General features: G+C 42.8%; 1 protein-coding gene across 1 annotated transcript in view; it reads right to left on the bottom strand.

Moving 5' to 3' along the window:
• The window catches only part of BCAS1 (brain enriched myelin associated protein 1), a 44,984-nt gene that overhangs the window by 11,919 nt on the left and 18,737 nt on the right, over positions 1-14,328 (bottom strand). Inside the window, exons 7-9 of the mRNA XM_065645685.1 lie at positions 13,299-13,334; positions 12,805-13,008; positions 4,969-5,136 (exon numbers count right to left, since the gene is read on the bottom strand). Of these exons, the coding sequence (XP_065501757.1) occupies positions 4,969-5,136; positions 12,805-13,008; positions 13,299-13,334 (408 nt within the window). The remainder of the gene's footprint in view (positions 1-4,968; positions 5,137-12,804; positions 13,009-13,298; positions 13,335-14,328) is intronic.

Raw genomic sequence — 14,328 nt, 5'->3', positions numbered from 1 at the left:
GGCACATTTCTATTTCAGTAAGTCTTTAAATGCCTTCCAGGAAAAAAAAAAAAAAAGAGGAAAAAAAAAGGAAATAAAAAGGAAAAAAAAAAGGAAAAAAAGGGGGAAAAAAAGGAAGAAAAGAAAAAAAAAAGAAAAGAGAGAAGAGGAGGAGAGGAGGAGAGGAGGAGGAGAAGTGAGAGAGAAAAGAAAAAAAAGAAGAAAAAGAAAAAAGGAAAAAGGAAAAAAGAAAAAACAAAAAAAGGAAAAAAGAAAAAAGAAAAAAGAAAAAAGAAAAAAAAAGTTTGTGCTCTAACAGTAATCACTCTGTTACTTTTTTCCTCAAAAAAAAAAAAAGGAAAAAAGAAAAAAAAGCCCTGCTTTAGCCAATCTTTAGTAATCCATTATTTTGTTTACAAGAACATGAGTGACAGAGTAAAGTCTTTAAGGTCTTTGCCTAGACAAAGTTTCCTCCTGCCCTCAGTAAGACACTGTAGCGACGACAGGGGTTTCTCCGGGTGCTGCTGACCTCCTGCCCCTGCCTTTGGCCAGTTTTGGATTGCTGCTGCTGCAAGCTTCCTGAAGGGCTTTTCTGCTTTCTGCGGCAGTAAGGGTGCATCAGCGTATCTTTACATGGAGGAGGGTGGGGACAGGTAACAGACTTGCTACGTTTTCGTGAACGGTGAAGGAGAATTAAGGTGGGACAACATAAAATAGTTATTCTTCATTCCAGATACTATTTATTACGTAAAAGTTTATTTACATGGGGAAGTGGGCCAACATAGACACTGGCCGCGATTTGGAAATAATCTTTACGTTATTCGAGAAAGAAATGTTGTCCTTGGGAGCATCTTCATTGATGCAGAAACAGGACATTTTATCTGACCGCACTCAACGCCATCTCAGACCAGCCCTGCTGCCAGTCACCTCCCCGGCTGAGGACAAAGGCTACGGCCTCAGTTTACAGTTGGTAATTCTGCTCGTTCTGATTCAAAAATGCCATTTTACACCCTTCTTATCTCCGCAATATACCTCAAACCAGATATTTTGAAAAGATTTATCTTACTTAGCTTTGCATGTGTTTGTATTCTATGGAGAAAAGTGGGAACTTTCAGGGTGCACATAATCTGATGCGTCCTAGACCTTAAGGGGCTCTCAGACCTGCTCACCTCCCCTCGGGGCTTTTAAGGGGCCTGATCTACCCCACGCAGTAAGTAAAATAGTTATTTGTTTGTGAATAATGAGGCATGAGTGCCTTTCAACGGGCAGTACAGGATTTCACATTCGTGTGGGTGTAGCCTAGTTAGATAAAAGAACCGTGGTATTTCTTCATCTCATTGAACCACAGGCCTTTAAACTAATACCTTATTTATTTCAATAATTTCCCAATAGCTTTTATAGCACTGGTTAACCCTCTCCCGTTTTAACCGCAGCAGTCGCTTTTGTGACCTTTGCAATTGCAAACAATTCATCACAAATAAGGGCCATCTGCAGTGAGCAAGTCAGCAGGCAGTCTCAGAGATACACACTGCCTTTCCCAGAGTAAATTACTCCTAGTTCTTGCAGTGGCTATCCTTGTGGCAACAGTGTTAACTGTAGTGCGATGGATCTAAATGTTTTACTTGCTCTCAGTCTGTTCCTGTACTTTCTGAGCAAAATATGTCAAAGCTGGGGCACATGGACGAATAACTGACTTGCCTGTCTGAGGCTTATGGTAGACTGAAGAGGAATTAAACTTGATTTCTGAGTCCCAGTCTTGACTTCTAAGATGAGCTACCTTCTCTTAGGCACCTGGGCGGTTAACCCGTGTAACACAACTGCGGATGTTATCAGAATACCTTGGGATCATCTTCTGCAGGCAGAAGAGAAAGCCAGCAGACAATCACGTTAAACTAAAATTAAAAGTCAATCTCTTTCAGACGCCAGAACAGTAATCCATCTATTGCCTGAATGAAGACCAAACAATAAAATATATCAGTAAACAAGAGCCTGGGTTTTGCTGAGGAAGTCCTGCCACATTCCTTCCCACTGACGAGCGGAATTTGTTTGAGAGACCAGAAGTACCCGCGCTGATTAAGATCTAATCTTATTCATGGCTCGATTCATCGGCAGCAAGGAGGGAGGATTGCTCCAAGGGGAGCTGCTGGGTGAGCCAGCCACCTGCATCCCGTGGACGGCGCAGTTTGTACAGGCTCGGATGCCACCTCCGGGCATTTCCCGCGCCTCCAGGAGCCTCCTGCCCCAGTCACCTGCGGGAGGTGGAACACCACGAGGTCTATTTTGGGCGTTGGCTGAGGTTTGTCCAGATTTGCAAGTGAAAGAGGTTGAACTGATGCAACCACCGTGAAGACATCATTTCATCCCCAGTGCTTCAGGCGAGAGGTGCTAAGGATGGAGTTCCTCCATGTCTCCTCCTCTGCAGACATTCCAGCCCGCCTGGACACAACCCTGTGTACCCTCATCTGGGTGTTCCTGCTCCAGCGAGGGGATTGGACTGGATGAGCTTCCGAGGTCCCTTCCAACCCCTGACATTCTGTGACGGTCTGAAGTCAGGCCCTTTGCTGTGCTCCTCAACAGTCTAGCATCAGTCCGATTAACTAGCGTTAGTCTGAACAGCAGACTAATGACATGAGCATGAGGAGCGAGGAGGCTGCAAATGGCAGCTCCCTAAAATGTGCAAATTACTCTGCTCCAAGCTCCACAGTGCCAGAATTACGCTGCTACCAGGACGTGAGCCAGCTGGTGCGAGGCTGGCTGGGGAACTCCTCTTCTTTATGGCTGTTACTGTAAGGTAGCCAGACCTCAAGAGAAAACTACAGTGGAAATGGACCTTTTCTGAGTGGAAATTTCACCTTCCAGTATGCAGTCTGCCAGTATAGCTATGCTGAGCAGAAGGGCCCTGTTAGACATCTCCAGAGTACTCAGCTCTCGGCCGCACAGCACTGGAGCTTGCCCCACTTTTCCTTTTGAGAAAATCAAGCCTGTGTCGGAGTCTTCAACATTTCGTGCATTTTCAGCACTCACCATTAGTTCAAAAGCTTTACAGAAGCTAATTGTTTAGCAGTGGCTTAAAATCCTTCTGTCTGCCTCAGGAATCAGAAATACTGATTGAACAGCGGTCATGAAGCTGTAGGGCAGCTACATAGCTCCGATTGTGCACAACAGTGATCCAGTAATCCAAAAGTTATTCAGAGGAAACAGCCTGGGACATACTTCAAGGACAATAAATATATTAAAATAATCAATGATCTGTTTGGAAATTGATAGCAAAAGTAAAGCAGATTAATACTAAGGGCTTCAAAAAGCTGCAAAACCAGTTAAACAGTTAATACAATTTTGTTTCCCATGGGGGTAGGTATTTACCTACATACTAGCTTTGCCGTCTAGGCTAAAATCTAGATTAAACCCCTGCTCTGATTAGAGCAGCGTTACATCTACCGCTTTTAACATAGCTGTTTTCTTCCATGGTTACTAAGATGAGTGTGGAACAGCTTTTTTTTTTTTAATTGGTGCTATTTTTTTTTGGTAGGGTGACATGATTTGACGTCACGGTTGCCGCAGAGGTCACTGTTTGATATATGTTGCTCCTGAGTCACCTTCTGCATGCCCAGCATGTGCCATGGTGAGGAGCCTCTAGGCAGGATGACCACAAGTCCCCTTGGATTTAGGATTAAGGTCGAGATTTTTCCAAACTGACTGATTTTGTAAAGTTATTTGGAATTAAGGGCACAGAGGGTGCACGATTCTTGGCTGATATTGGGAATTTTAGCTTGGATCCTGAAATACACCAGAGTGGCTATGTAGTAAAGTAACTCTGAAGAAGAAGTAAATGCACCCATCATGGACTGGACTTAGGCTGATAAACAACTGAAAACAAAAGAAACACTGCAATCTTTTGGAAATAAACAAATAAACCAGGATTTGAGGTGTTGCTTGTACCTTCTGGGATCTGACTCAAGAGTTCTAACCATTCGCGATGTGACTGTTCACAGCTCTATGTACCAGCATGTACCTGAGAGCAGACAGTTCAGACGACCTCTGCTATTGTGTCACAAGAAACCACGGTTTTCACGTTTTAATGTAGAAGCTACTCTGACTCCCACACCATGTAGCTGCCTGAAAACAGCATTGATTAAAAAAATAGAAATCTTTCCTACACATTTGTAAACCTTGCCAAAATAGATCAATTGCTATGTAAATCCTCAGGGTCTACTACAGTTTTAATCAGAGGAGTGTTAGTTCTAGACTTGGATTATTTTCCTGGCTGCTTTTCTAGACTCTTTTGAGGAATAGTGCCTGGCTGCTGCTCATGCACTGATCCGTCGGGATTATAACCCACAACCACAGGATGATACCAGCCACACCATCACCTCATCTTCTTTCGGGAAGAAGGATTAGATTCTACTTTGTGCCTTTCTTTTTTTTTTTTTTCCATCTAACGTATGACATCCTCGAAGAAGCAACTGTATCCTTTTACGTGCCAGTTTAGCTAACCCACATAAGCTGCCAAAAAAAAGGTTTCGCTATTAAAAATCTGACTCTCCGAAGCAAGCACAGGACTTGACAACGGCGTGGTGCGGCGATGCTCGGTGCTGCCGTGGCTAACAGTAGCTCTTTCACACCAGGATGACCTGCCCAGCTCTCCCATCACCCAGCAGAAGTGGTTTGAGAAGCTGGAGGCTCCTCGGCGACCATCGCGAGTGCTGCCCCGAGCCCCTCGACCTGCCCTGGGCCACCTCGGGGGGGACGCGGCCACCGCGGCTGTTCCCGGCCGGGCCACCAGGGGGCGATACAGGACGGGGACAGAGGGGATGGGGGGACACGGCGGCTTTGGGGGGACACACGGGGCTGGGGTGTGTGACAAGGTCTGGAAACGGGCAGGGCCGCACTCCCCCCCTCTTACAGACATTTATTTTCAAAAGATCTGCCACCCGCTTGCAATGAACGCATCAGTCTGAACTCCCAAATTCGGCGTTTTTGCGTACTTACCAGCTTGAAAAACTTCCTCAGGTTTGCTTTGGGGGTTTTACTTTCTTCTCTTCTAGGTTTCACTTCTGCAGCTTGTGGGCTCTTACTCTCATCTTTGTCAGGAGCCACAGCTTCTAAAGATGCATCTGCTTTCTCGTTGCTTACGATCTCCGCTTCTTCCGACGCATTCTGGGGTTAGTTTTGGTAAGTATAAAGAAAATGGAAAAAAGCATTCAGACTTAATCACCAAAGTGGTTTTTTGTTTGTTTTTGTGGTGGTTTTTTGTTGTTGTTGTTGTTGTGTTTTGGTTTTTTTTTACAGCCAAAGTGCAGCACAGTAAGTTAGTACATCAGAAACAAACGTGGCATGAAAGTGTTCTCAGCTTCACTGAATCTGTGCACGTTTCTTCAGCGTTTTGATTCAGTATATCAGCTGGCAGGATTTTAAGCACTTGTTTAGACTGGAGAAACAGCCTTTCTTGAATTGCAGTAGCACTTCCCATACACAATAATTTATCTTTGATTATAATTCTAAAAAGAAAATTTAAATGAAACCACATACAGTGGTATGTGCCCTACACAGACAACGCTCAGGTAAAACCAGGAAAAATGAGAAAGATCATACCCAGAAGTCTGCACATAAGAGCAGGAATAGGATTAATTAAGACACACCACGGACATTATTAATTGTTTAAACGCTGTTTAGCAACTTTCTTGCTGAAATATGGAAGTACCAGCCTTCTCAGGCCGGTCACATTCTCAACGCCAGCTCCTGTTCCCGGTTGCAAAGACATAAATGACTTCCTGAGGTACGAGGTAGTTGAGTAGCTCATCTATTATTTCACCTAATCCCATGGGTCACAGTCGCCCTCTTTGACAGTGTTGACCCTCATTTGTGTTCAGGAAAAACTGCCGGGTACTCAGCAACATTCTCTTTATAGAAGGGCTTTGGGTCCCACTGAGCTTTTGTCTATTACTGGAAAGTTTCTTCTGTTCTAATAGTGCTTCGAACAGAGGCGTGTGTTTTGTAAATTCCTCCGAAATGTGGATCCCTGTAAGATTTATTTATTAATCTCCCGCACGTCTCATTCCACAGCCTTCTCGAGGCTACCTGGGCAATGCCCGGTGTGTTTAAGTGAACAACAAAAGCTGCGGAGCAGAAAACGTGAACAGGAGGCACATTCCTGCCGGAGGACGGGAGGCAGAGCGGGGCAGGATGCTCAACCTGCCTTTCCCCAGCCGACCCTCCTGCCCTGGGAAATAACACCCGTCTGCGCCCTCAAGAACCACCAACTAATTCCTATCCCACTGTAACTGTGTAAAGAAGTACCTTTCTGCCGTAAAAAGAAGCTATTATGCTAATAACCAGGTAATCTGACCCGAAGCAAGCCCTTCATCAGCCTATTGCAGAAAGGTACAGAATGTTATAAAAGCAGGACAAGTCGCAACCTCAGCCTCTAATACTGAAGCAGTTACCCGCGGTATTGGCATTTCGACACATGCTGCTGCTTAAAAGTACTGCATGGTTAGAGCTGAAGTATATACTGTGGTTATTATGGGAAAGAACTGCTGTAAATGAATCTCGATTATTTGTATTATGCTATTTTTACACATACTTGCAAAACTTACATGTAAAGCATACTCATAACTATTCTGAACAAATTAATTTTAGCCACATGAACATGAGAACAATCTAAAAGATAACACCACAGATTCACCCCAGCCCCACAGCCTGTCTCCGAGCAGTAAAAAATGGTTACCTCCTCCAGCAGGAGCTCACACTACTGCTGCCCTCATATACCTTCCAATGGTCTTCAACTCAACAATTCCCATGTAATATCTTTAATAGCCCTTGATGGATTTTTGTTTCCTACAGAAATTTAGCTAAACATTTTTTGGGGTTGATATAAATTCCTGATACCCAGCAGCATCCTGTGGGAAAGAAATCTGCAGCTAAAATGTCTCTTTGTTTTTTTTTTTTTTTTTGAAAAGTACTTCGCTTTTGTTTGTCAGAAAATAATTCTATTTGATACTGTACCACTTTTATTTTGAGCCATGACTGATCTTTCCTGTTCACCTTTTGTGTTACAGTAGTCATTCTGTACACTGCTGGCATCTTCCTTTCTGCCAACCTCTTTCTGAGCCAAAAAAACCCAAAACAAACAACCAAAACCTAATCTATGTAGTTCTTCATACAGAAGCCATTCAATGTATTTATGCATTTTTCTCTCGGTATTATACCTTTTAGTTCTATCATATTCTCTTTCAGTTGGGGGACCCCACGTGCAAGGTGGAAGATGGGGACTCACCATGATGGCTACAGCAGCGTGAGAGATTTTGCTTTGCTCCTCACCCTTTTGTGGAAGAAATGAACATTTTAGGGGTGGAAGGGGAAAAGAATGAGGAGGGAATAAATATTCCTAGTCCCCTGCTGCCTGAGATGCCCGCAACACAGCCTGCTTTCCCATGGAACTGTAGATTTAATTTATATTTATAAACATTTTTGAGATAATCAATCTATAATAAGTTTAATCTATATTTCTGCCTATTCACACACACATATAATCAATTCGCCATCTATTTGCTTGAAGGAGATGATTTATTGCATGAGATGAAGCAGTGGCTCAATAAAGCAGCAACGTAGCTTCTGGGAGCATCTCGTTCAGAGATCAGGGGTTGGGATCACGTCACTGCTGCGCCCTGACAGCTGCAGCCCAAGTGGGGTTTGTCTCTCGAGCTCTGGCTGTGCAATGGTGGTAGTGCCACTGCTGGTAACAAACGCATCCTGGGACAAAACGCTAAACTCTAAAAAGCACCGTCTCTCTTAATAAAGAGCTAAGTGATAGTCAACTATTCTGAGACTGATTTGTTTAAAGTAAACAGTGACTTTTTGTACATGGATTCCATAGGATACTTTAGGAAAGCTTAAATCTTGTTTTAGTATATCTAATTTTTTTTTTTTTTTTAACCGTAACTATCCAACATACCTACACAGTTAAATTCGGTACTCTATTAGCCATATCAAAGTTGTTGCAGAAGTTACAGGTTATCTTGTTTGAGATCTTAGGCTTGCTATTAAAAAAATTATGATAGCTTTATTGTAATTATCTCCAGGAATCATTCCTGTATACACGTCTCCCTCTGTAAGACTGAATTAATGCTGAAGGCTTTTCTTTTATGATTTTGTGATCCCAAAGATATCCCTGGAGGCCCAGTCCAACCTCCTGCTCAAAGCAGGAGTTGCATCAGGTTGCTGAGGAATTTATTGAGTTTTCAATATCTCCAAGGCTGGAGACTCCACAACTTCCATGCAATCACATCAGAGTATTACAATATGCTGCAACAAAAGGAAACTCTAGACACATCACCAAATCATCTCAAATAAGATCGACCACGGTGGCAGCTTCTTAGAGACTGATGACACATAACCACGGTATATTGTGTGACATACTTTTAAGAATAGAGTTTTTAAATTTTGTTCCTGTTTCCCCTAGGAAGCTAGAAGAAAATTTTCCATTTGTGTGTTCAAGAGAATCACCAAGGTGTTTCTGGCAGGAATTGAAAGCATAATAGGAAGAACCTGACAAAGATAAAGTCAATAAACCTTGAATGATGTTACATTAACATAAACTGTTCTCTAGAGCAAGAGGCTCAGTTTCTCTATTTCACCTGGGAGGAAAAAAGAAAAATTATGTCAAGTTTTGTGACTAGCTTTAGGACAAAACTGCAGTTTGTGTATAATAGTAATTTGCAAACAGCCTAGCTCTATCAGCTTTATGAGTCTTAATTGCATAAGTGTAAATTATCACCTTATACCTATAAATTGCATCAACTGAGGTTACCCAATTAACAGGTCCAAATTCTGCCTCCAGTTTCCTTAGACACAAATGGTAATAAATTCAACCTAAGTCAGCAGCTACTGCTGTTATGTACCATGGAGACAGAGGTGCTATTGAGTTATTTTCTTTTTCTTTTTTTAAAGGCACTCTGCCAAGCTCAGAAAACATTTCAGGATACATTTGTTTGAAGGACTTAGAAGAGCACCATCCTTTGTTCTTTGTGTTACAGAACTACCCGTGTTTCCTTTTTCAAAATAATATTTTAATTTATAAACCACAACTAGTAAAGATCAGAGTAATTTACTAGGCTGTCTGTTTTCCTATGTTTGGGAAGCATTCTTTTATTTCTTAAATGATAATGTCCCTAATTTTCTTCTAGTAATAAGCCTACTTAAAGAATGTTGTGGGAGAAAGTTTGTTTCTACCCTTCGAGTCCTCTTTCTGGTTCTTACAAACTCTCCTATTGTTTTGGTGAAGTATTACCACGCCACTTTCTTGTCTAGGTTCCTGACCATATGAATTTTTGCCTTGTGAGAGTGTAACTTACTTTGTGACCTGGATAACTTCGATAGGAGTTTTTCTTTTGCATCTTTCCTCAAAACTGAGGTGAACACCGTGTCCTGCTTTGATCTTGTGCTGGGCCCTGAGCGGGCGCTCTGCGCTGCATTTCATTAGACTCGGGGAACCGTTCTTCTGTTTTTCCTGGGTCACACCTTCTGTGGGAAGCAGCTTTGCTTTTATCTTAACAACACAGACAAGAGCTGACCTTGCGCTCAAGAAATCTCCACTTAAAAGAGCAGCCGCGCTCGCGGTCGGTTCCCGCGGCTGGCGGGCTCGTGGGCAGGACACAGAGGGGCTCCATCGCCCGTCCTGCGCCCTGCCGTCCTTCGCCAGCGCAAAGATGATGGAGGCAGCTCCGCTGTAGCCACCAACCTGCTCTCAGACCTCCCCCCCGCAGCCCCTGGGACCCGCAGCTGCTGCCCGAAGGTGCCGCCCAGCAGATCTCGAGCCCTGACAGCTCAGACCGTCAATTAATCGGTATTCACAACTGTCAGCTTATGGTTCAACCCACACCGCTCCGCGAGCAGCCCAGCAGCCTGGTTCGGGCTCGAGTTCTGCCGGATTTACCCGCTGGGTTGAGGAGGTTGGGGTCCCTCCCGGCCGTCAGGATGGCAGCTGTGCCAGGTTGTGAATTGCCCCCCAAAAGCCCATTGCCTGTTGTCCTCCTCACCCCCTCGACCGGGCGGAATTATCTTTCAAGTGTTTTCATCCATTTACCCAGAAAAAGAAAAAAGGCCAAAATCTCCTTCCCTCCTGCCTGATACTGCTCCCACCCCAGAATATACAAGAACTTAGTAGTTCCTGGGTAATTTTAACATATCTCGCACACTCCGCCCAAATATTCATCTTTGCTTTCCTCTGTCAGAATGTGGTTGCAGGCTCAGCAATAAAAGGTGTTATTCTCATTCGCTTAATAGCTAACCAGGTTGCTGTTTGTATTGTCCATGCATAAATACCCCTCAGTAAAAGGAGCGCAATTTTTCTGCATTTGTGTGGCAACAGAATTGCAACAGCTTAAAATTCTAGTTTTTTTAAAAAATACATCCACTTTAAAGATAATGCACAGAGTAGTCTGCTAAATAATGCTCCCTCAATCACTTTTCTCCATCAGTTACTGGCATGCTTTGATCAGATATAAATGAAGTGTCATGTTTCTCTGCCCTGATCAGATATCTAGAAGGTCTTGAAAACCAGGTTTCCAACACAAATACATGAAATAACTAACTGTAATTTTCTATTGATATTCCTTAGTATTTACAAAAAATGTCAGTATGACAAACATTTGAGTAACAGTTATGAAAACTTTTGTACAGACTGATCAGGAAATGGGGCAAATGCAATCAGAGTGGTTTCCATCTGAGGAGTGGAATAAACATTTTATTTCTTTTTCTTCTACATTTATCCATCTGTAGTCAGAGCAACGGCATTAACTGCACCGTGTTGACAGGTACTTCATTAGCTTTACTTTGAAGTGAAATCTCATCAGAAGATATTTGAGAGATTGCCTGGAAAGAGAGGACTTGGATCTGAATCCTGGATTTATCGAGTGTTGTGGTTGCGGTTTGTTAGTTCAAAAGGGAAGACTATACATCACTGAATTATGCACCTACTTGGAGTTGCCTGTTTTGTTTCTCTAACCTAGCAAAGGACAGTATATTAAAGGTGCCGGAAAGAAAGATAAAATCACTGCAGAAAAAAACCCCAATGAAACAATAACAACAACAAAAAAATAAAAACAAACAAAAAACACCCACAAAAACCCCTAAAATCCTCAAACCAAGCTGAGTTTGAGGTTAACCTGTAGTCTAAGGATGGGGTTTGTTTGGTTTTTTTAACATCTATGGTCCCTTTTTTAATTTTTTAGCTTCGAGCTGACTGGGTCACTGAGGTCTTCCGTCAAAGGAAATAATATTATTCTCTAACAAGAAAATCCAGTAAAGCAGCATCAGCCTTTTACAGGTAAAGATTCAATGCTCAAGCAGGCAGATTTTGTTGTTGTGTTTTTTTAAAATCTGTAGGAACAAATTCAGTTCTCTACTGCAGAAATTTACTCCAGAAAACTTGCAAAAAGTTTCAGAACTTACTGGGTTTGGAATCATCCTAACTAAGCAGAAATGGCCTCATTTATACAAAGTTAAAAGTCAGATTTCATACACTATTGTAGTTTAATGCATTTAGGTAAATTATTTAACTGACCCTTAATACTTTTTGTAGCAACCAACATCTACTCGGAGTTATAGAGAGGTCTTGACACTTCCCATTCACTGATGTAATTACCTTTAGCTTAATGGTGATGTAGGATAAATCAAACCCATCATCATGAACAAGCAGAAGCAAAAGACAAAATTTGGGTGCAAGAGTTAAGCCCTCGAGATGTTTGAGATCCCAGAATTTCCCCCTCAAGGAACAATTTTTCCACTATTTTTTCCGCAAGAAAACTTTCCCTTCTTCTATGCTTTTTCTTCCTTTCTCAAATACACAAAAGGTCTTGTTACTTCATTATGAAAATACTGAAGTTCAGACCAGATTTATTACTCTCAGTTTTACATTGAAGCTGTAGACAACCATCTGCCAGAGGGCCTTTTTTTTTTGTTTTGTTTTCTTATTTCATCCTGATGTTCAGCATACATCCTGCTTCCCATCGCTGTTTTCAAATAAGCCAGACTACTCAGAGGTGGTTTCCGTAGCGATAATAGCTATATTATTTGGAAGCAGTTCATTTCTGGGATTTGAACTTGAACAGAAGCCCAGGAAAGCAGTTATTCAACACTGAGTGATTCAGTAAAGTTCAGTACAGCTCCTCTCTTAAATGAAACAAGGAAAGAATAAGCCTTCAGGTTATAAACCACTAAAGATCATGGAAACCATGTTTTCAAAAATCAGTCCTAATTTTAGTTGAAATAATTATTTAACCTCAGAAAAACACGTGTCTTGCCAAGCAATTGACCTCAGTCCCAAACTTAAAGACTGATCCACTCTGCTATGAAACTTACTCTATTGAATAAGAATAGACCCAAGAGATTCCAGGTTTTCAGACTTGAAGAACTAAATAAAAAAAATTCTCAGAAATAAAATGTGGTTTTATACCTATATCTCTATTAATAATGTAATTTGGTAAAGAATACTGTAATCTCTGTGGGATTTTTAACAAGCCTGTTGAATTGACAGAGTAATATTCCTTCTTCTGTAATATCACTCAAAAATAGCATGGAGAGGTTTAAAAGACTGCAGTTTTATGAGATTCTTCTGCAGTAGTCTAACCGCCGTCGTTAGCCACGCGTATATATGATTGCCCAAAGTCCACATATGCGTCTGTAACCGCAGATATCACTTATGCCCCTCAGGCATTTAGCATGCGGGACACGCTCAGCTCTGCGGATTCGGCTGCTTTACCGTGACTCCTGACGCTGTATGAAGATGGACCCGCGGGATGGACCCGCTCCTGAACCCAGACGTACCTTTTTCCAAAAGAGCTTGCTCAGTGGCATGGGAGCGGATGACGCTTTCTCCTTCGTCACCTCTTTGGGTGCCTCGCCGGCCACCGCCGGCTGCTGGGCTGCAGCCTCGGGGGCTTTTGTGTTCTGCTTGGTCGGCTGCGGCTCTTGGGAGGAAGGGGCATTTTTGTCTGGTTTTACAGAGGTAACAGGCTGCTGCTCAGTGCTCTGGAAAGAGACAAAGACATAGGGCTGTTGGAAACCTCCGCAGGACAAGATAACTCGCAACGCCGTGGCGCAGGACACACCAAGCAACAGGGGGGCAGCTCATGAGCTGCACTGCTCTGTCCTTTTAAATGAAGTAATGTCTTAGAGGAAACAAAATGCACAGCAACCCACCCTTCATCACAGATAATTAATTGATTAAGAAATTAAAACAGTGTCTTTCAGACTGAAAATGACAAGAATTCCCCCTTGACTGCATTATTCATACAGATAACTTGAACCATCCTACTCACTTTGGTATTAGTTGTCTGTTGGGTCTCTTTTGCAGCCTGAAGGGAAACAAAACACAAAGGCAAGTCTGTCTCTGGCAATGTCAGTGCTCACACAGTTCAGGAATTGTCTGTGTCACATATTATTTTATTTTTAGTGAATGTTTGTGAAAGTTCTGGCTCCCGCAACCATGGAAACTGGTCCGTGGCAGAGGCGGCGCTGCCTGCAGGGGCTGCCAGCTCCCGTCCTTCTACCTGCAGCACCATTGCTGCCTCCCGTTCGATTGCTTTGTGCTCATGCCACTGTGCTTGCAGTCCTCAACTCGTTCTTTAAAAATGTGCATATTTACATAGGCATTCCCAGTTTCTTCAGGTAAGACATTACACAGGGTTTTAAGACAGATTTTCTTTCCTGAGCTGGGTCTGCACATGCAACTTTAATGCACATGGACAAGGCAGAGCTGGGTGTTTTCCACTTGGGGAATTGCATACCAGTCAGGGATGTGCTAACGTCACCTTCAAAGCAGGAGGCTTTGCTTTCTGGAATACAAAACATAGGCAGATGACTGCCTGGGTATGAAAGGCACAGAACAGCAGTGGCTTTATAGCTCTACAAAGAGAAGCTCTGCGAATGCTGGAAGTTAGTTTAGTCTGCCCACTCGCTTTTGTGCATCAGGTGGGATTTACTCTTCTGTTTTAAAAAAACCCAAAACACCCCCAAAACCAAAACAAAACCCAAAAAACCCCCCAAAACCCCAAAACCCAACCAAACAAAAACAACCCACAAAACATTCACAATCATGGATCTCCTGGTTTCATCAAAATACAGGAAGCCAGGAGGGATCCAGTTAAATTCCTCTCTGGCCAGTGATGCATATCAGGATCTTTTGACCCTAACATCCAGCACAGCCTACACCGAAGGTGAATATCTGCGCTGTACAAAAAGAGGAGCAGCAAGCCACAAACTCAAATACAAGCCCAGCACCCCTGGGTTTAGACAGTCTGCCCCATGCTTTGCGGATTTCTTGAAAGAATAGGTGCGAGTTATTTTGCA

This window comes from Caloenas nicobarica, chromosome 15 (genome assembly GCF_036013445.1).
Source record: "Caloenas nicobarica isolate bCalNic1 chromosome 15, bCalNic1.hap1, whole genome shotgun sequence".
NCBI classification, from domain to species: Eukaryota; Metazoa; Chordata; class Aves; order Columbiformes; family Columbidae; genus Caloenas; species Caloenas nicobarica.
Note: the sequence above shows the minus strand (reverse complement) of the source record. Positions and strands in the feature narration are given on the sequence as shown.